This window comes from Olea europaea, chromosome 14, assembly GCF_002742605.1.
Source record: "Olea europaea var. sylvestris chromosome 14, O_europaea_v1, whole genome shotgun sequence".
Lineage (NCBI taxonomy): Eukaryota > Viridiplantae > Streptophyta > Magnoliopsida > Lamiales > Oleaceae > Olea > Olea europaea.
This window is the reverse complement of record NC_036250.1, coordinates 928,293-948,803: the sequence shown is the minus strand read 5'-3', so window position 1 is coordinate 948,803 and position 20,511 is coordinate 928,293. Positions and strand designations below refer to the sequence as shown.

The window sequence follows — 20,511 nt, the reverse complement described above, 5'->3', positions numbered from 1 at the left end:
GAAGAAAAACTTGAATTTTTATTGATAGTTTTTGAGTTGCTACAGCACACTCAATAATATTTTCTTCTTTTTGATGTTTGCTTTGATTGGAAAGCTTGTTCGGTAGTAGATTGGTTACTCGAATGATTGATCCTTTGCTCATGGGCAAGAAGTGACCCGGTTAACTCATAAATGGTCATTTTGGACAAGTCTTTCGATTCTTCAATTGCGGCTTCAACATGGTCAAACTTTGGAGGAAGGCATCTTAACATTTTCTCCACGACTCTTTTATCTGTAATTGTGTCACCACAGCTTTTGATTTGATTTACTGTCTCGGCTACTCGTGAAGAAAAAACACGAACCGATTCTCGTTCTTCCATTTGGAGATTATCAAAGTCTCTCCATAAGGATTGAAGTTTCAAGGCGATCGTTTTCTCCGTTCCTTGAAATTCTTGCATCAATATTTCCCAAGCATCTTTGGCTTTTTTAACACCAAAGATACGAGGGAAAATTGATTTCCCGACTCCTTGTTGAATATAGCGAAGAGCCATTGCATCTTTTCTTTTAAATTCTTTTTGCAATTTTTCGTAATCTTCATTGTCTTCGGATGGTTCTTCGTACTCCTCATCGTCAATGACATCCCAAAGATCTAAGGAGATGAAGAAAGTTTGCATTTGGATGCTCCAGTATTCATAATGCTCGCCTTCGAAGATTGGGACTTGACTGGAAGAATATGTAAACAACGAAGCTGTTTGTATGAAAGCCATGAAAAAATGCAATCACAAGTTATGGCTCTGATACCAAATTTGTTAGTGCAGAAACGAAGTGTTGAAGAAAAACTTGAATTTTTATTGATAGTTTTTGAGTTGCTACAGCACACTCAATAATGTTTTCTTCTTTTTTTTCCTTACAATGAGACTACAAGAATGACCTCTATTTATAGGACCACATGGATAACTCTAGAGACATGGGAATATAAATGGACACATAATAATTCATGAATTTGCATCATGTATTTTCCTGATATATTTTCTTCAAGTGCATCATGTATTTTCCTGATACATTTTCTTCAAGTGCATGTAACCTTATTTATTTCCTAAGATTACAAATTAATGCCACATTTAACAATCTTAAGGTCCAGAAACTCGACGTCAATGATAAAACGACCTTGAAAGGTAGTTTCAACAGGCCAGACAAAGTCATCACTTGTTCGAAGCAGTCTTTCATGAACTGCAGAATAAAGTATCAGGAATCAATTAAATGATTTTCACAAAGGGCAGCAATTTAATCCACACAGTTAAAATTTACAAGACAAGATAGCATTATGATGTAGGTTTCATGGAGTCAGACAGTGAAGCGGCAGACTAAACATGAATACTTGCAAAAGACAACCAGGTTTGAGCTTAAAAGTTGCAATTACCGATGGCTATGCTTTTCATTTTTTGCCTTTTCCTGACAAGCCATGTCAATTGATTATGGATTATTGCAACCAAGTCGATCATATGTGCCCGATATATTTTTCTTCCAGCACACAACCAAAAAATGCTTCCACACAAATACAAGAAGAAAAAACTAAGCCTTTTAGGGTCAGCTACTTGGATCCCTTTCAGCCACTCTGTTCATTTAATTACTTGATCAACTTGGAAGACCTAAATCAACTAGATCCTTAGCAGCTATCACAGTCAAGTTCATTTTGGTCTACCCCTCCCTCTTCTAATATGGTCTACCATTTGATGAGTTTGTGAATTGTGCTGGATGAATTCTGGGCATCAATTGGCAGATCGCCTATAGTTGTATTATGGACCCACTTAAAGCCCAGAATTGAAAGTTCATCGTATCTCTCCAAATGTGACAATTTCAAATCTGAGAAAAACGCTGGTCATTCAGAGCAATGAAGGTTAGTGAACTTGTAGCGGACTTTTCCAGCCATTGGAGTTGGAGCTTAAGAAGTTGAATGGGGCGCTTATGAGTTTATAGGAAAAATAGTTTGATATTTTCATTCGATAGAAGCATTGATCAGGCTTCAAGGATCTACAAGGACTAACTTCCTAAAACAGACAGATGGAACACCCTGATCAAAACCTGAAAAACAGTGTCATCCTTATTGAAACTCTAATTCATTTCGTGTATTTCATAAAATCGATCCTTAAGGAGATGACTATGAGTTTATGTCAAGAGGAATTAATTTTCTGGAAACAAAGAAAACCATCTTTCTTGAACAACAAAAGTGTTTAAAACAGAAAAGACTATGGATGGTTTACACAAAGAATGCATGGAATACATATGCTTCCATCAACAAGTTGTTACAACGGCCCCACAAAATGTTCAGGATTCCTATCACAAAAACCGGCAAAATGCCAAATGTGGTTTTAGTGTAGAATTAAAGAATGGGTAAAAATGTGAACATGACATGCTTGCTTTAACAAAAATATGAAAATAAAGAATTAAAATGTAACTGGAACAGGTATGTCAGTAACTAAGTTTTGGTGCCCCCTACTTAATATTATCAAGTATATAAAATGAGTGATGCACACAGAATAGCTTCGATGTTATTGTCTTTCTCTTAATTCCTAAAGAATTAATCCTTTTCCGTGTAGGAATTATTGACTTTTGTATTTCTAGACAATTTAGAAATTAGCACATTTCTGGTACATTTATCATCGTCCTGAATCAAATTGAATGTGCCAGTATTTTTCAGCGAATTATATATATTTTGAAAACCATTAATATCTAAATGGGATAGCAATTCTACGATGTTCATTATTATGCCACTGTTATTCCACTTTATAGGTGAAAAAGAATTTCCAAAGCTAAAATGCGTTAATTTATTTCAATGTTTCACAAATATTGGAAGAGTACAATACCTCACCGTTAGAATTATCGCAAAATTTTTAAGCTTTCCTTTGCTGCTTACTATTTAGTATTTACAAGTATATCAAACAATTATACAGAAAACAATCGAAACAATCAGATCATTGTAAAAATTCAAAAATGTCAACGACGAGCAATTTGAACAGAATTTGCAGTAATCCAAATAGAATTAAAAACTGAAATCAAAAGTAGAAAAATCAAGCATAAAATCAATACTTGGAGATATATATGGTCTGCGATTAGATCCGGAGGTGGTGACACGTAGGACGAACCGCGCAACCGGCGGCTGCTCTTTTGATACTCTAGACAACTCTGGGAAAAGGCGAATGTATATGTATCGAATTTTCTCTACTGATAGGTGCCTAACATATCAGTAAGTCATCATGAAAAGTACAATAAACACGATTCAGTCAAACGTATAATCATATATGCATACTCTAAATGTGATCGTTTATAAAGTGAAGATCGTACCAATTCCATATGCCGATTTTGAACGGGTCAGATCTTTTGTAAGTGGTGGCTGCCCCGAAATTTTCGATCCTCCACTGAGCCAATTTTGCTATGGTTTCCACCTTCAAGTCCGCCATTCCTCCGCCGTGTAAGCGTGATTTCTTTGTTCAGCCTACCGGAAAAACTTTCAGGTCATGTCCGCTCATCAGATGAGCCGGAAGAGCAGTGTGGGGGACTACTAATTTCTATAATTTAAAATTATAATAAAATTAGTTATTTTTAAATAAAAATTACTTTTAAAACAAAGAAGTGCTTGCTTCTTTCCAACTTTTATGAATTATACTATTCTTTGCCCTTGTAATGCACAGGTGGTGTTGATTTGAAGCTAATATTAGCGTGTTTAATGTAAATGAATAATGATAGTTATCTTGAACCCTGTTTATTGGTTCTTTATTAAAAGTAGTTACGATAAATTAAACTAAAACACTTCGAATAACCATGTAGAATAAAGCATGGTGACATAATGTTTAATATATATACATGTTGATGCCTTCAAAAGCTGATGGGAGCAATAATAAAATAAATTAAATATGGAAACTGTTAATCTATTTTGCCCCTGTTTGTTTCCCATTAAAATGAAAAATATAACCGTTATCCATTACGTTAAGTAATCATATTTGACTTTGTATCTCTTATGTGAGGTCCGTAACGGCTATATTTTTCATTCTCATTTTTACATTAATTTGTTTCTTTTTTAAGAGAGGGAACTTCATAATTGAAAATGAAGGAAAGCATTAAGAGGCATCTTCGACTTGTAGGATCCTTAGTAGGTTTATCCTCCTCCTCTGTGCTCTTGCTTGTTGCTATAGCATTTTTCTTTACTGAACGCCTATCCATCGATAACCAAAAATAATCAACCTACTTATCATTTATAGTAGTTTCAAAATTTAACAATCAAGATATCTATTACCTTGTAAAGTTAGGAAAACAAGAAATAAAATGATTTTTTTTTTTTAATCATACACCGAAGAGTGAATTGGATGTCAACGAGAAAAAATGAGTAGATGACGTGGATACACAAGCTCGCTTTTCTCCATTTAATATCATAATATCGGAATTAACCAGTTAACCTAGATGCCGCATTTCATCCCAATAGAAAATGAAAATAAAAATATTTCATGACAAACTGAAATCAATGCCATCAAGAAAGATACATGCATAAAATTTCAATGATCTCACATTGAACTGCAAATTACTGTTAATTGCATCACTTATCAACATTGATGTTATCGTATCTCTAGAGGTAAAAAAACATGTCTCGATCCTAAAGTGTTGATGTGTGTGTGTGTGTGCACGCGCACGCGCAGTATCTGCGCTATGAATATGTAAATATGTAAACCAACTTGGTCTCAAGTACCATGTAGACAAATGAGATTACTGAAACGCACGAATTCCTATGTGAATTGAGGATTCTTTACTTATTGCTTTCTGTATTTATATACATCCAGATTAAGGAAAATGATCTAAATTATGAGTGAACAAATCATCAATTATTATAGAATCAATCACTAATCTCCTCCAATCATTCTGATTCTAAACTAGGCTTATTTCACATTTTGCAATAATCTATTAGGACATTAAAAAGTCTTGAAAATTTACCTTTAGAATAACTTCAATACCAACTTTATGAAACTTCCTCCATTACATTGTAAAATGTAAACAAAACAAAGATAAAAAATTATTGGAATTCAACTTTACTTATTGGATGCCTTGATGTTTTAAAATACACGTACAGTTTAGCAATTTCAGTAATATCAAATTGAGGATCAAGGCCCTTCCCAATGCCATCAAAAAATTAGTCATGCAAAGTAAGTTCACTTGAGCCAGCTCTTCCACTCTTACAGATTTATTTATTTATTTATTATTATTATTATTTTATTTTTTTTACAAAATCTTAATCCAAGTAAACTTGAGCAATATTAGATCCTGAAGGATCCTGAACAAATAACGAAGGAAGCGGTTTACCATGTACAGACAAAAGATAGAATCCAAAAACAGCTAAATTTCTACTCAAAATGATAGGATTAACAGAACAAATTACTTTGAGCTTAAACAAAGAGCTCTCTAAACAAAGTCTGATATAAGTTTTCAACAAGAAGAACTAAAAAAATTTTGTGGCTTAACGGAGGTCATCACACCCTTCTACTTAAGAACCAAATGAACAATTTCAGAGACCCGAAGCTTAGAACGCTTGAAAAGTGTAGAAAAATACAAGAATCCAACACTTGGAATGCTAAGACGTGTTTTAGATGTACATTATTATACATACACATACATATATGTAGATATACACAAACACATGCACACATGTCAAATATCCATTGATATACTCATTTTTGGGTAAATTATTAGTACTTGCAAAAAAATTGTAGATATATATTTTAAAAAGGTTTTTCAGTATCCCTAAACTTTTCAACTATCATAGAAAATTTGGACAATCTTTATTGTGGAAGAACATAATTTATCGTTTCTTTCTTATTTCTTAAATCCTTTTCATCTGTGTGACAATATCAAAGAAACCAAACTGTATTCACCATGTGTTCTCAAGAAAATATATAGAACCAGAAACAAAGTACAAGGAAATCATATTGAGAGTGGGGTTGTTAATGACCAAAAGAAAAATATTACGAAAAATGAGGATATCGAAATGAGTATGTGATCGAATAAGATAAGAAACAAGATTACAAGCCAACACTTAAGAGTAAAAATTAACAAAAGTACATCTTAGTTGGGGCATGTTTTACATAGACCTAAATAGGACGTCATCTATAACACAGAACAAAACTTGTTGTCTCCTGGAGTTATTAAGAATTAAGTTGCATAACAATAGTGCTGAAAGGATTGATGTAGCTGAGTCCACATTTATATTGAAGGGTATTAATTTCAATCTTAAGAGTATTCTAGGACCAAAAAAGGACAAATGGTGATTTACAGGGCAGGAGGCCTAATCCAGTTCTCTTAATGAAGAAAATCACAAAGAATATGCTTAATAACATTGAAAATAACTAAATAAGCTAAAACGTTTAACTTGTACAACTTCTTATCCCTTGAAGACTCATCCAAACACACTAATTTTCTCATTTAAATCTGCAACTGGAGCTGTTATAATGAAAGATTTCCACTACCATCCTATTTTGCTAGAAGTACCAAGCATAAAAGCTTCATGCTTCAAGCTGAGTAGGAATTATTAATTCAGTACATTTCAGTAGAGATGACACTTTAAAGACTAAACGACTTAAAAAGGAACTTTTGGAGATTTGAGGTAAATCATACCATGTATCAAGTTAATTATTATGTTTTCCCCTTATGGTCAAATCTTCAGTGATTCCAAGTCTATCAACATCACCAGCTTGGATGACGAACTTCTTATTACATGGTTAGTAAGCATATCAGACAACTTCAACCAATCAATTTACAGATTCTGCTTATTTAAATATGGCAACAAGATTTAACATTCATTAAGTGTGCTCAACTTAATAATTAAGACATCCAAGTAATAACTTCCATATATTTTTTGAATTCAAAGGAACTATCCAATTTGTTATCAACCAATGTTGTCGAAATGAAGCTTCAAGAACACCAACATCATGAATTTCACTTGAAGTAATTCTGGAAAACACATCACCTTCAGTTGACATAATTTAGAGAAGCAATTGATAAAAACCTCGTGGATCAATATGGATTAACAATATGATAGAAGAAAAATGAATAGATGGCTCAATTCAATCGAAGATGTAGCGATAACAACAAGAAACACACCAACGTTGTTGACTATTACACAGAGTTGTAATAACATCCTTCCATACGTTTTCAAAAGCATACTTGCAGGTGATTTTGTAACTCTGTAAATGCAGCAATAAACTGTGATGATTTAATTTTTATTGCATAAGAAAGCCCAATCTTCTTTTTCTCACTCTTTATCCATCGTCATTCATTACCAAAGGAACAAAAAGGGATCAGAATAAGTAAAAAATTCTAAACGATTAATAACTTATCTAAAGTAAACAAAAAACAAACGAAAGAAATGAAAATTACCTTGTTTTGAAGTGTAACCATCTTGAAGATCAAGAACAGCCACGAGTATTGAAGCAGGACTCCTCTGAGCTATGCGTTCTCTGGAAATTAAAAAGAACAATAGGGTAATTCCTCGAAGAGATAAACACCGGCGGATGAATTTAGAGAACAAAAAGTATTTACATGAATTCCAAATACTGTTAATAACTCCTTAATCTGCCCTTGCTACTTCCCAAGAGATGGTTCCAGTTCGCCGCCCCTAATTTTAGACTCTGTTTCATTTTTATTTAATTTTAATTTTTTGGATAGGGAATAAGACGTCAAGAGGAACAAGCATTAATTTTATGTTTCCAAGAAACAATTACCAAGTTCCAATGTTACAAGTAAAAACATATTTGAAAATGAAAGTGATTAATTTCTCAAAAGTTAAAATGCCCTACCAGAAAATTAAAATTGATATTTTTCAAACCAGCTAAGATATCATCTCTATTTTATTGCCAGAGAATTTTGTAGTCATCTCTGAACCTAAATGAACGGTGTTGAATATTCTTTTCCTTAGTGCAAACTCTAAATAAAAAGTTAACAATATAAGGTTAGAAGTGGATAGTTAGGGTCAAATTGAAGAATAAAACATAAAATCTTGGTATATTCTCAAAATTGCAAATTTTGAATGGGAAGCAAACCATACTATTGGTTATCAAAATTCAAGATATATTGTCATCGAAAATTAGCTTACTGCTCTAGCCCTTTTTGACTCATCGTCATTTCCATCTTCATCTTCTAAGATTTTCCTATACGAGAAAAATACGAGCAATTTTAATCTCAATTTTCAAATATCATAACAAATAAGAAAGCAAGAATCTTATAGTATAGCAACACAAACCTTCTTTTAGCAGCAGATGTATCTTCAACAGCAGCATCTAAACCACCTAAAGCAGGAACCACACTGATGACGTCCTTTAGAAAATCAAACACATTAAAGCTCTGCACACATTGCTTCTTGAGAAAAAGCAGGCATAGAGTCAAATAATCGTGAGTTAACATATGTACAATGTATTTCCAAACCACATCAAAAGACAAGAACTTCCAGAACTTACAGATGAAAAGAATTCGTGGTTTTTCCTCCCTTTTTAAGGTAATCACATAAGTCCGATCACAAAGATCTTGCAAAAATAATTCGAGAGCTTTAGACGCATATAACCACAATGAAGTTATAAAGCAGCAAAACTAACATATCCTAAAGAAAGAATGAAAAACAACAATATAACGAGACCAATTCCCTGATTTAACGTCCCCACACAATTCGTAAATAGAAACACAACTGGATTATTGGAATCACGTATAGATTAAAAGCAGTATGACCATAGCAATCTTCCCTATATCCTCATCATCTTGCATAATCTTCTTTATACAAGCCTTCAATGAGATAATTTGACAAAACAATTCATCTAGTGGTAGTCATTTATATAATATCTAGTTTCCTAGTTTCCTAATTTGTCAACTGGTGCAGAATTTTATCGCCATAGTAATTGGTTGATAACCGCAAGAAAATTTGAATGCTGGACATTAAAATCACCCTCCTAAACTATAATATAAGTTAATGGCACGTTTATTTAGAGAAACTGCTGTCTCCTTCACCTTTTGTAAAACATGTTGAAAGCTTATTACTATGGAAGTGTAGTCTATGGTCTTCAATGGACGGGAAATTATGCGGCTCAATATAATCATCAAACAAAAAATAATAGAAAAATATAAAAAAATAAATAATAAATCACATAATTTGGCCATATTTACCTTGGAGTGTACTAATATAGATTACACTCACATGAATAATCAATTAAAAACTGATTGGTAAAAAAAATACCAATTTAAATTAACTTCTTCTTCTTTTCGAATATTCACAAGCAAACACTTTTCTTTTCCTCCCCACTTTCTCGTTGAGTTGAAGACCTACACTAACAGCCTGTTTGTGAGGGATTTTTTAGCCCAAAAAATTGATTTTTTGACCGTTATTTCATTATTACAGCCATCATATTTGACTTCTTCTCTCACAGGTAGACCCCACTTTTCTCCTAACGGTCAAAAAATCAATTCTCAAAATCATTCCCAAACAGGTTCTTACTATGCAAAGACAATCATTAGTCAAAATATGAACGCAGAAATCAACCTCCAGTTCATGAAGCTTCTGATAGAAGGCTTAGAGGCTTTAATTGTAAATTGCTATTTTCTAACCTACACAAACATGTCATTTTCTTAAAAATTGTTAGATGAAAAGAAAAGGCTTTCAAAATAAATACGATTTATTAAATTTTATTTATCAAACTAATTAACCTACATAAAGTGACATTAGACTCTATTAATCTTCAAAACCAAAACCAAAACCAAAACCAAAACCAAAAACAATTTCGTTGGTTTGCAATTGATTACCCAATATGAAGAACAAACGACTCAATTAGTCTTCATTGCCAAAATTCATACTTACAGGTACATGTAGAGAGGATGAGAGCGTACAAGAAAGAACTTACGGCTGGAAAATGAGCATCAAGCTTTTTTCTCCTAGCATCAAGCTATCAACCAACTCCAATTTCTGAAATTCTGAAACAAAGGGTCACGGTGAAAAATAATTCCACTTTGTTACATAGAAAATTAAAAATCATTCAAGAAGTATAGAAAAATCGTAGCATGCTTTGACATGAATTTCGGATCAACAAACTTACTTGAAATGATGAATTTTAAGATCTTTGTGTGGTTGAATCACCTTGTCTTCAAATCTCCAAAATTTACATTTTCTTGTACTCCAATGGTCCAAATCCCGATCACAATGGAAGGGGATTATTATCCACAATCTAAGTGTCATTTCTTGTGAGATTTCTTGCCAAAAATGTGATTCTAGGGGCTTTTCAATTTTGGTATGATTTTACATACGAATTTTTACCATATTTTTCATACCACCTTCTTGTTTCTTTTTCCACAACTTCTATATGGAAGTTTCAAGTGGTTACTTGGAATTTATAGGTTTGAATTTAGAATTCAAGCCACTCCCTCCAACCCTTTTAAAATTCTGCGGGTTGGGTCACCCCACATGGGCGACTCATTATCCGTATTTTCCAACATCTCCCACTCGCAGATGATGGGATTGATCCGAACCACAAGTGACAACAAATGCACACCTTAGATCTTTCTCAAGATCTGTCTCACAAAAATTCATATGGCAAACGAGTAATATTAGAGCTCACGGTACTATAAACTTGTTAAGGATATATAATAGTTTTACTAGAGGAGGAACATCACATCTCGCTATACCCCAAACTCATTTTTCAACATTAATTCAAGTATTTCCGATCCCTCGAGTATTTGTGGAATATACTTGAACCCCGCATCATATCATTGTATTCACAATTGCATTCTATACCCCAAATGGTTAAACACAATTGTCCGATTGGTGAATACAAACATAAATGTTGGTCAAAATAGTTTTCCTTTCCTACTTGAATCCTTCATTTTAAATCAGCTGCTTTCCTAGACATACCCCATCAAACTGAGTCAATCATAGTCATTGGCAACATGCTAAAGTAGCAACACTGAAATAAAACCTCAAAACACAGTTAAAAGTCATAAGGGTATATATGAGGTTACATAAATCTCAGGGTCTCATACAATGAGGAAGCAAGGATCCATTCACTCATTTACCCAATATTAGTCGTAAAAGCACACGCGGTATGAAACACGTGCTACGATGTTTTCTCCCTTTCTTAGGGTGTATATGATATTCTTTGTAAACAAATAACATCATACAGATCCTAATTCAAGTATTCCTCGATATCTAACTTGAGTTCTCCTTATGTTCATTCTTCCAGACATTCTCAAATCGAGAACTCGATCTGGCTACTAAACGGGTTTAATGGATAGTGAAATCCATTTTGATTATTTGTTGTAATATCATCTTGATACCTTATCAAAACGACTGGATCATGTAAACAAAATGATCACTATCAAGGCGACTGGATCATGTACATAATATGATCACTGTGTCTCATCTAAGCACATCTTAAAACGTCTGAGGCGATTGCTTGTGTGAGTAAGACAATCTCAACCCATTCGACATACTTTATATGTACATACAAATCATTTATCTTGTAATCTCAATATTAGATTACATATGAACTCAAAATTGTTCATTTATGGGCATACAAAACTCAATCAAGAGTTCGTCTGATACACTAAGGATCATATTCTATGAAATTCTAGAGAAATATATCTCAAGACATTTTCAGAGTATGATGATTACATATCATCATTTACGAAGATATATCGCAAAGACACTTTTTTTGCTAATGTCTCTCACATAATTACCATTAAGTGTTTGATTCCATCTTAATACTTGAGATCTTAACATACAAGATAGTTGTGTAACTATCATAGATCTCATATTCTCAACCAGTATCATTAGATGCTCAATACATCTATATCAAACAATTTCTTTAACTGCCAAGATATACATTACAACATATGCTTCTTGCTACTCTATATAACAAAAGCGCACAAGTCAAGTAACTAATTGTGCTCGACTAACTCTCGTTCTTAGTCAACAATTGTATATTTATTCAAATTGCAAGTTATTTGTTTGACAACGAAATAAAATAACTGATAGCAGCACCCTTCAGGTATTATAATACATTTTCTAAAGATAATATTGATACCTTCTGATTAGATCCATGGCATGACCCTTGTTAGGACAAGTATATATCATAGTATACTTCTATCTCCTAACTCTTAATCGTACTAGATATGGTTCTTTGGATATTTCTTTGCGCACTTATAAAGTCTTTAGACATTTGTGAAGACTTATATGGTCACAATTGCAATTCCACATGAGCATTTATAGTATAAAACTCTTATGATATAGCAAGAACATACAAAAAGTATTCTTAGCACAAATCATACAATTTGTTAAACTCATGTATTTTGTCTCAAAAATTGACGACAATCATTTCAAAATGGTCTCTATACACTCCTTATCATGCTTAGTCAATCAAATGTCATCAATATCAATATTAGAATTACAACCTGTCATCAGACCTTTTATACAAATACAGTAGTTTTCGTCCATATGACAAAATTCTTGTACGAGATTTAACCCTGTTAAAAATTTAAGTACGACCGTTGAGATGACTGTATTTGGTCATGCGTGTAACTGTAAAGTTACCAGAACACAAAAAAAGACTTTAACATGAAATCTAAAAGTTGATTCATGTTGATATCTTTAATCATTTCTCAATTGAGAATAAAAATACAGTCTCTAGGTCGATTTGATGTAATTCTAAATTTAAACATACCATCATGGCTAGCATTGATATACAGAAGTGAATCCCATCGTTATGAAAAGATTTATCCAACTCAATACACTCACATTGAGTATAACCTTTTTCAAAAATGAGCTTTATTAAGCAGAAACTCATTAGTCTTCCATTTAACTTTCAAGAACTTGAATGCTTTCGGTAAACATAATGTCCGAATAGAACTTTCACCATATCTTAGATTAGGTTGAAATTCTATATTCCATATATATATATATATATATATCACATTTCTCAAAATTCTCCACTAGTTTTCTGAACCAAAAATCATTGACATTAAATTCCATTACTTTTCTCAAAATTCTCTTTTGATTTTCTGAACTGGCTCTTAGATCCAACTTGGAACCAAGAATCATTAAAATTAGACAGTTCTTAAATGGCTCCCATTAGGATAGATAAGTCCAACTTGGAAATAGATTACTCCCGCATGAATCAAAAGTTTGAATCATCTCTTATATATTCAAAACTGATTCATCTATACAGATAATATCAATTTCAACGATATTCTCCAATCTTTTTCTCCCTTACTGGGAAAAATGTCAAATGTCATATCTTATGACTCGATATCCATCCAAAAATTTCACTTAAGTACCTTTTTGGACTACATGTATGTCATCGAGACACATCTTGTTCGTAATAGACTCATGTTCCCATACTCATAATCGAGAACATATATAGTCAATTAAGAGTTTATGATAACCCACATTCGATTATTTACTTGTCCAAAATTTATATATTCTGAAGTTACCAACATTGAGAGAACTCCATTAACTGATACGTTTTAGTTAGGCAACGCTCTTTCCAAAAGCAAATACGTAGGTTGTACTGCATATTTCAAACCTTATCATATTCAGCAATATTTTATTCCGTCAATCCAATACACTTTATAATTATTGGACATTAAGAAATAGTCCACCAAATAAGAATTTCTCTCATTACATAGATCATTGATATCTCACAATAGAGATTCACGCTATCAGATAATTCTCAAAGTCTTCATTTTCACAATTTGATTTTCTACTCGACTTCAGAAAAGTCCAAATCAATACAATATTTTCAACTTAAGAAAATTAGTCCCACAATTGAAGTGCTTGAATCCATCTAAAAATGTAATGAAAATTGAAATTTCATCTCTATCTCTTTTAATCATTGCCCACAAAGAAATTTGGATGTATTTTTTCTATGGAAGTTTAGCTCTTACAGCTTTAAATGGTTTTTTTCAACTCAAAATCTCAAACATTTGTACAAATATCCAAAACCATAATAAAAATCACCACTGTGAGTACGAACAGAACTACCACATATAAGTCCAAGTAAGAGATCACTCTTTGAAGAACAATAACTGAGATCAAATTTAATGGAATCTTTAATATTATCTTAATATCAAATAGGAGGTCAGTTTCTCCACTTTGCAATACTAAATTGCAATATCAATCATATAAACATCCACTCCATCTTCATTATTTGTATATATCTACTTTGTATCAAGTCAAAGACTCGACAATACCTTTTGATCTCATATAAAGTGAGTTTCTATCCCTTGAATCCACTATCCACACAAGATAAGATCCAATATGTATAGTGTTGACACATAAACAACACTAAGAGGAATATATTCAAGTGCACTATCTTTTAGCTTAACCACTTTCGAGCTAAGAGATTCAAATCGTATACTTGAAGCACTTGAACCTTTATAACATTGATCCTCTACCAAAACCACTTTCATTCACTTACTATCTGATAGTTCTTCTTGGTCCCTTTACCAGTCTCTCACATCCATTCCGCATTTGTTCTAGCTCATTCAATGCTTAAGATTCAAACTCTTATGCAAGCTAGAATATTGCTACACAAGCATGTCCTCGAGACTTAGTAACATCAAGTCACACGTCTTTTAATTTACATAGCGGGTAGTGTCAATAAAAAATTGACACTTCAATTTGTAAGTCACAATAACTTTCAAAATTCCATATATTGAGAAGAGACTAATTTGAACTTACTACTCATCTAAAATTAATGTGACCAACGAAAATGTTAACACTATGCTAACCAACAATTAAATCACATTCGAGAAAAAAAGATCATTTATAATAGAACTTAACAATTTAAATGCTCGAGTACTAAAATCCACATTTTTTTCGTACTTAACAAAGTTCCGATCTTTATTCTCTAGAGTAGTATGACCTACATAAGGTCTTATATTGCATGGTTGATGCCGTCTAAAGTATCAGTCCTTTTAGCATACTTAAAATCTTATCATGCCAAATGTTATCGCATTTAACTTATCACCTTTATTAAGGTTAACTACTATAGATTTTGATGCCATAATCTATCAGATTTTTAGAGACATTTTATTCTCAATCAATGCCCATTTATGCATATATTTAATTTTGCATTAACGCAAATTAATGTCTATGATAGTTCAACGTTAGGCACAGAGTCGAAAGTTCACTATGTTCCCAATCATCATCCGCAATCCTGTCGTTTTACTATCATAAACTTAATTTCATAACGCAAAATTTCATGGGTTATAAGTGAGAATCACATTAATTCTTCCAACTTCAAAACTCCCACTCAATTGACGAATCAAATAGTTCTTGGTGAGATTTTCTCTAAATTTTCCGATAATCGAACTATCACTCAACTAACAATCAACATGTCTAAGTAAGAATCTCACTAATTCTACTGACCTTAGTATTTATAACAATACATGAGTCAATGGATATAATGTATTTCCATAAATATGTACATTTATCCAATAATATAATTTCATAATGTACAATTATGACATATATCATGATTGTCAACTACGTTTTAATATCTGTTACAACACAATCCCAACGAATGGGAAGTGACATCAGGATTTTCATATTCTGCTTATCACAAAAAATATTCACGTATTCCACTAGATTATGTTTCAGATCCATGTATTTTTTAATTATAGTAAGCACATAGTTTTTTAACAAGTTCTATAACCCTTGTTTCTCTAGCATTCTCTCTAAGGATGCTATAAATGTGCATAGATGTAATAATATATATACAAAATTCAAAACAAGTCACAATGGATCACATAATCTAATCAAGACCCACACAACTCATGAACGTATATAAAATGTGGTATTTTAAATACATTCGGAGTATTTTTATTTAAAAAAAATGAAACACTTAAAAAAAAAAAACTCCCACTGGGCAAATACTACATAACAAATATTCTTGACCTTTATGAAAAATTTTCAGAATTTAATTGAGTCCAAAAAAAATATTTCTGATCATCTGAAAATTAATTTTAATTGAACACAAAAATCAAGAATATTTGAAAGACCAATTTTGTAATTTTCAAAATTGAAGTCAGGTCTCGCATGCATCCTCATATGCATGACTAATTTATAATCTTTTAAATTGAATATCAAATAATTAATTTTCGAAAGAAAATAATTTTGGGACCAACATACAACTTTTCAAATTGGTATTGGAATAAAAAACATTCAAAAATAGTTTTGGGACCAACATGCAATTTTTGAAATTGCATTTGAAAACATTCAAAAGTGTGGGATTGACATGCAATTTCTCAAATTGCATTTGGAATATTCAACATTCAAAAAGTGTGGGACCAACATGAAATTTCTCAAATTGCATCTACAATAATTGAGGGACCAATATACTATTTCTAAAATTTGAATCCCACTCCAAGGCAACATATTTTTATTTATTTATTTATCTATTGTTACTGTTCATCATCTTAAAAAAAATGGCAGTTTTCTCAGATTTTTCTCAAAACTTTGAAAGACTATAACTTCTTCAATTTAAGTCAAAAATTTATACTCTTTATACCGTTGGAAAGATCTCAAGAAGATCTATCTAACCATATTAAATGAGAATCATAAAACACAACGTGGAAGAAGTTATCATCTGATAAATTTTCAGATTTTATCGATTTTTTAGGCAAAAATCAAATTTACATATAGACTTCGGGAGATCATAACTTCTTCATTCCAAGCCCAAACTTTATGTTCTTTATACCATTGGAAAGGTATTGAGAAGATATATCCAACCATACCAAATGGACAGTATGAAACTTAATGTATAAAAAGTTATCACGTGATAAAGTTTTGAATTTTATCAAGTTCCATGGAAAAAATTCAGATTATTGTCCGAATTTCAAAACCTCATAACTTCTTCGTTTCAAGTCCAAAATTTGAGTTCTTTATATGGTTGGAAAGCTTATGAGAAGACCTTTATAACCATACTAATCTTACTGCATGAAGATGGATGAATATATGGCAGTAAATATTATCAAATGATGCCAATAAATATCACATAAGGTTTCAAAAATTTGCATACAAGATTCATAACCCAATTCTATCATGTAATGGCATAATTAAGCATGAATTGTAGCAAGAAATTCAACCTTATGGCTCTGATACCAATGTAGGAAAAATCGTAGCATATTTTGACATGAATTTCGGGTCAACAAACTTACTTGAAATGATGAATTTCATGATCCTTGTGTGGTTGAATTATCTTGCCTTCAAATCTCTAAAATTTGCATTTTCTTGTACTCCATTGGTCCAAATCCCGATCACAATGGAAGAGGATTATTATCCACAATCTAAGTGTCATTTCTTGTGAGATTTCATGCCAAAAATGTGGTTCTAGGGGCTTTTCAATTTTGGTGTGATTTTACACACGAATTTTCACCATATTTTTCATACCACCTTCTTGTTCCTTTTTCCACAACTTCTATATGGAAGTTTCAAGTGATTAATTGGGATTTATAGGTTTGAATTTAGAATTTAAACCACTCCCTCCAACCCTTTTAAAAATTTGTGGGTCGGGTCACCCCACATGGACGACCAATTATCCGTATTTTCCAACAAGAAGAAATAAAAAGACAAAAACGGGAATATATATTCGGGGAGGGATATTCGGTTTTATCGAAGACTCTACCCAGCTCTAGCGACCATGGAACGAGGCTTTCACTCTCCGCCTCAACCGCACCATCGTAATCAAAATCTTCACCACAAAGGAAATAGATGGAAGAAGTCAGGGTTCATGAACCAAAAGCGACAATATCAGTCCTTACTGAGGCTTTTCTTTTGTTTAAATAAGCAGCTACATTAAATGGCTCTTGTGAACAGTAGAATGCACTAAAGGCGTCTTTGAGATTAACAATGTAGAACCAATTTAGCTACAATGGATAACCACTAAAATGTGAAAATTCTCCCTCCAGAAGAACAGTGATCTGGGCCCTTTAGAGGGGATTCTAGTCAGATAGAAGTTGTCCAAACATGGCTTATAATTGAACAGTGAATTGTGAGGAGAAAACACAAACGAACAGTAATGTGTAATTCTCTCTTTTAAAGTAAAGGGGAAAATAAATATATTTTAAACTTGTAATTAAACAACGTTTAAAAAAGCATCAAGAGACTAATGATAAATGTTAGATTTGAAAATTACATGGTGGAGAGATACTCATAGGTATTTGCTATATGTACTGTTTAGTGTACAGCCCCCCACATGAGGGGGGCGCATCAAATAAAAAAATAGCTATCCCCTCTTGTGAAGGGCTGTCAAGCCCGAACTGTAAAAACATCAAATCTCATTTTTCATATTAGCTCATTAATTGGATTGGATCGATTAAATCAATGAACATCTTCTTGATTTGGACTTGGTCCACTAAATCCATCTTGCCCATTTCAACCTCTTTTTATATGAGATGATTCCAAGTCAAATGGCTTTTCAACCTTTCTTCTTGCACTTATTAATTAGATCGTCAAAGTGCAAACGGTCATCGTATTTTTATTGTGACGGTGACCTTTGTGCTATAATAGTGTGTTGTAATGTACATACTATGTCTAAGGAGACGGAAATGTGATCAGTATTCTATTTCGACAAATGCAAAAACAACGAGTGGAATTCATGTCGTGGACTTTTGTAAATATCAAACTAGAGTTTATAAAGCCTTTACGCAGTGTGACCATGAATTGCTCAGCCATGAAGGTTACACATGTTGAACTTGACTCTATACTTTGTACGAGTTGAATTATATAAATATTATAAATTTTTATTTAAAGATACTGACATAATAATAAATTCAGATAGACTATAGAGAAATAATATACTGAGTCGAAATCGATCATGCCCTTCAAAAAATTCCAACCAACTTATGTTGATAGATCGAACTGAATTGGACCGCGTCAGCGTAGTTCTACCACTAGGCACTAGCTACTTGAAAATAAAAAACCTCTCACCTTGAATTTGTCATTGTTGACTTTTTCAAACCATTTCTCCAAAGTAAAAGTCAAATGATTCCAAGTAAAAGGACGAATCAACTCACAACCCATATTGACCGAATCCACGGCCCTAATACACATATAATATACACACTCATTTTGGGGGAATATTTGGGGAAAGCAAAAGAGAGTTTTAGGAGTTTCAGAAGGAATCGAAGCCATGGCAGAAGCATCGCTCAGTGGTGGCATCAAAGAAGCACCGAAGATAGTGTGGAACGAGAAGGATAAGAAATTCGAGACAGAGGACAAGAAAGCTTATCTGGAGTACGAGGTTAGGGGTGGGGGCAAAGTTATGGACATAATTCATACATATGTTCCATCGAGCAAGAGAGGTTTAGGACTCGCTTCTCACCTCTGTGTCGCTGCACTGACTCATGCTCAGACACACTCCATGTCGATTATTCCTACTTGCTCTTATGTCTCTGTAAGTTTCCTTTTCGAAAGGATTATTTTTTAGGTTTTTAGAATTTTTTTGATGGAATTTCAATAGGGATCGAGCAAGTAATGGAGAAATACGATTGATCTAGCCTACCCGTAATTTATCAGTAATGCTTTAGAACAGTTATTGATTGATGAAGAACTCACATGGGATGAATTTAGTTGAAAATAAACCACGGCGGTATGAATTTCAGAAATAATTATTTCAAGACAGTTAAGAATATTTGGGTGGATTATGAATTTGAGAATAATTATTAACATAAACTATGTAAACTTAAGAACTCGTGATGTTTATTTCAAAACAATGACTTGTTCCTATAGTAATGCTTCCTTTTGACTTATTTAGAGGGTGTTTGGAAGAGATTTTGAGAATTGATTTTTTGTTCGTTAAAAGAAAAAGTGGGTTCATTTTGGAGAGAAGAAGTCAAGTATGACAACTAAAATAGTAAAATATCGGTCAAAAAATTAATTTTTTTGTGGAAAAAAATCACTTCCAAATGGACTCTTAGATTTTTTTTTGCATTTATTGATTTATGTTGGATATCGAGGATTTTTTCTCTTTGTTTTTATGAACTTAATTTATATGAGATTTTATGTGTACATTGTTGAACTCACCACCCGATACAATTTCGTTTGGCAGGACACTTTTCTTCCTCGAAACCCATCTTGGAATTCGATTGTGTACACGGACGATGTCAAGTCTAATATGTGATGTCTGATTAAGAAAGCTGGTCATTGAGTTATATTTGTGTTTCTTCACAGAACGTTTTCTCGTATTTGTGTTTTATGTAATTGTATCTCTTAACGATGGCATTATGTTACCTATCTTCAATTAAACTACTTGGATTAGAGATTGATCTTCTTGGTTTGATAATTATTTTATCATTCTTTTATAAAGAACAAATGTATTATGTTCGAAAAATCGACACCCTGGTCATAGTACTGAATGGTATCAAAGAAAGAAAAAGAAGCATCGAGTCATTTTAAGTCAAATTTAACAATTAATTTTAATCACGTACTTCATTGAATTCAAATTTTTTATCAACTTTAAT

At 32.5% G+C, this 20,511-nt stretch overlaps 2 protein-coding genes across 2 annotated transcripts in view; one reads left to right on the top strand and one right to left on the bottom strand.

The window, feature by feature from the left end:
• LOC111408702 (BTB/POZ domain-containing protein At1g21780-like) overlaps window positions 1-3,546 on the bottom strand; it is an 8,207-nt gene extending 4,661 nt beyond the window's left edge. Inside the window, exons 1-3 of the mRNA XM_023038454.1 lie at window positions 3,322-3,546; window positions 3,067-3,212; window positions 1,106-1,209 (exon numbers count right to left, since the gene is read on the bottom strand). Coding sequence (XP_022894222.1) covers window positions 1,106-1,209; window positions 3,067-3,212; window positions 3,322-3,437 — 366 coding nt within the window. The 5' untranslated portion in view covers window positions 3,438-3,546. The remainder of the gene's footprint in view (window positions 1-1,105; window positions 1,210-3,066; window positions 3,213-3,321) is intronic.
• A 15,537-nt stretch (window positions 3,547-19,083) lies between these two features.
• On the top strand, window positions 19,084-20,314 carry LOC111408700 (acetyltransferase At1g77540-like). Its single transcript, XM_023038451.1, has 2 exons — window positions 19,084-19,445; window positions 20,100-20,314. Exons 1-2 carry the CDS (start codon window positions 19,182-19,184, stop codon window positions 20,169-20,171), a joined length of 336 nt encoding a protein of 111 aa, XP_022894219.1. The 5' UTR covers window positions 19,084-19,181; the 3' UTR covers window positions 20,172-20,314.
• Window positions 20,315-20,511: the final 197 nt, after the last annotated feature.

What these genes read in the sequence shown, in the direction of transcription:
- LOC111408700 (XM_023038451.1), top strand. Translation starts at nt 19,182, where the DNA reads ATGGCAGAAGCATCGCTCAGTGGTGGCATCAAAGAAGCACCGAAGATA. An exon ending in CTACTTGCTCTTATGTCTCT is followed by an intron (nt 19,446 to 20,099) that starts GTAAGTTTCCTT and finishes TTCGTTTGGCAG; the next exon opens with GACACTTTTCTTCCTCGAAA.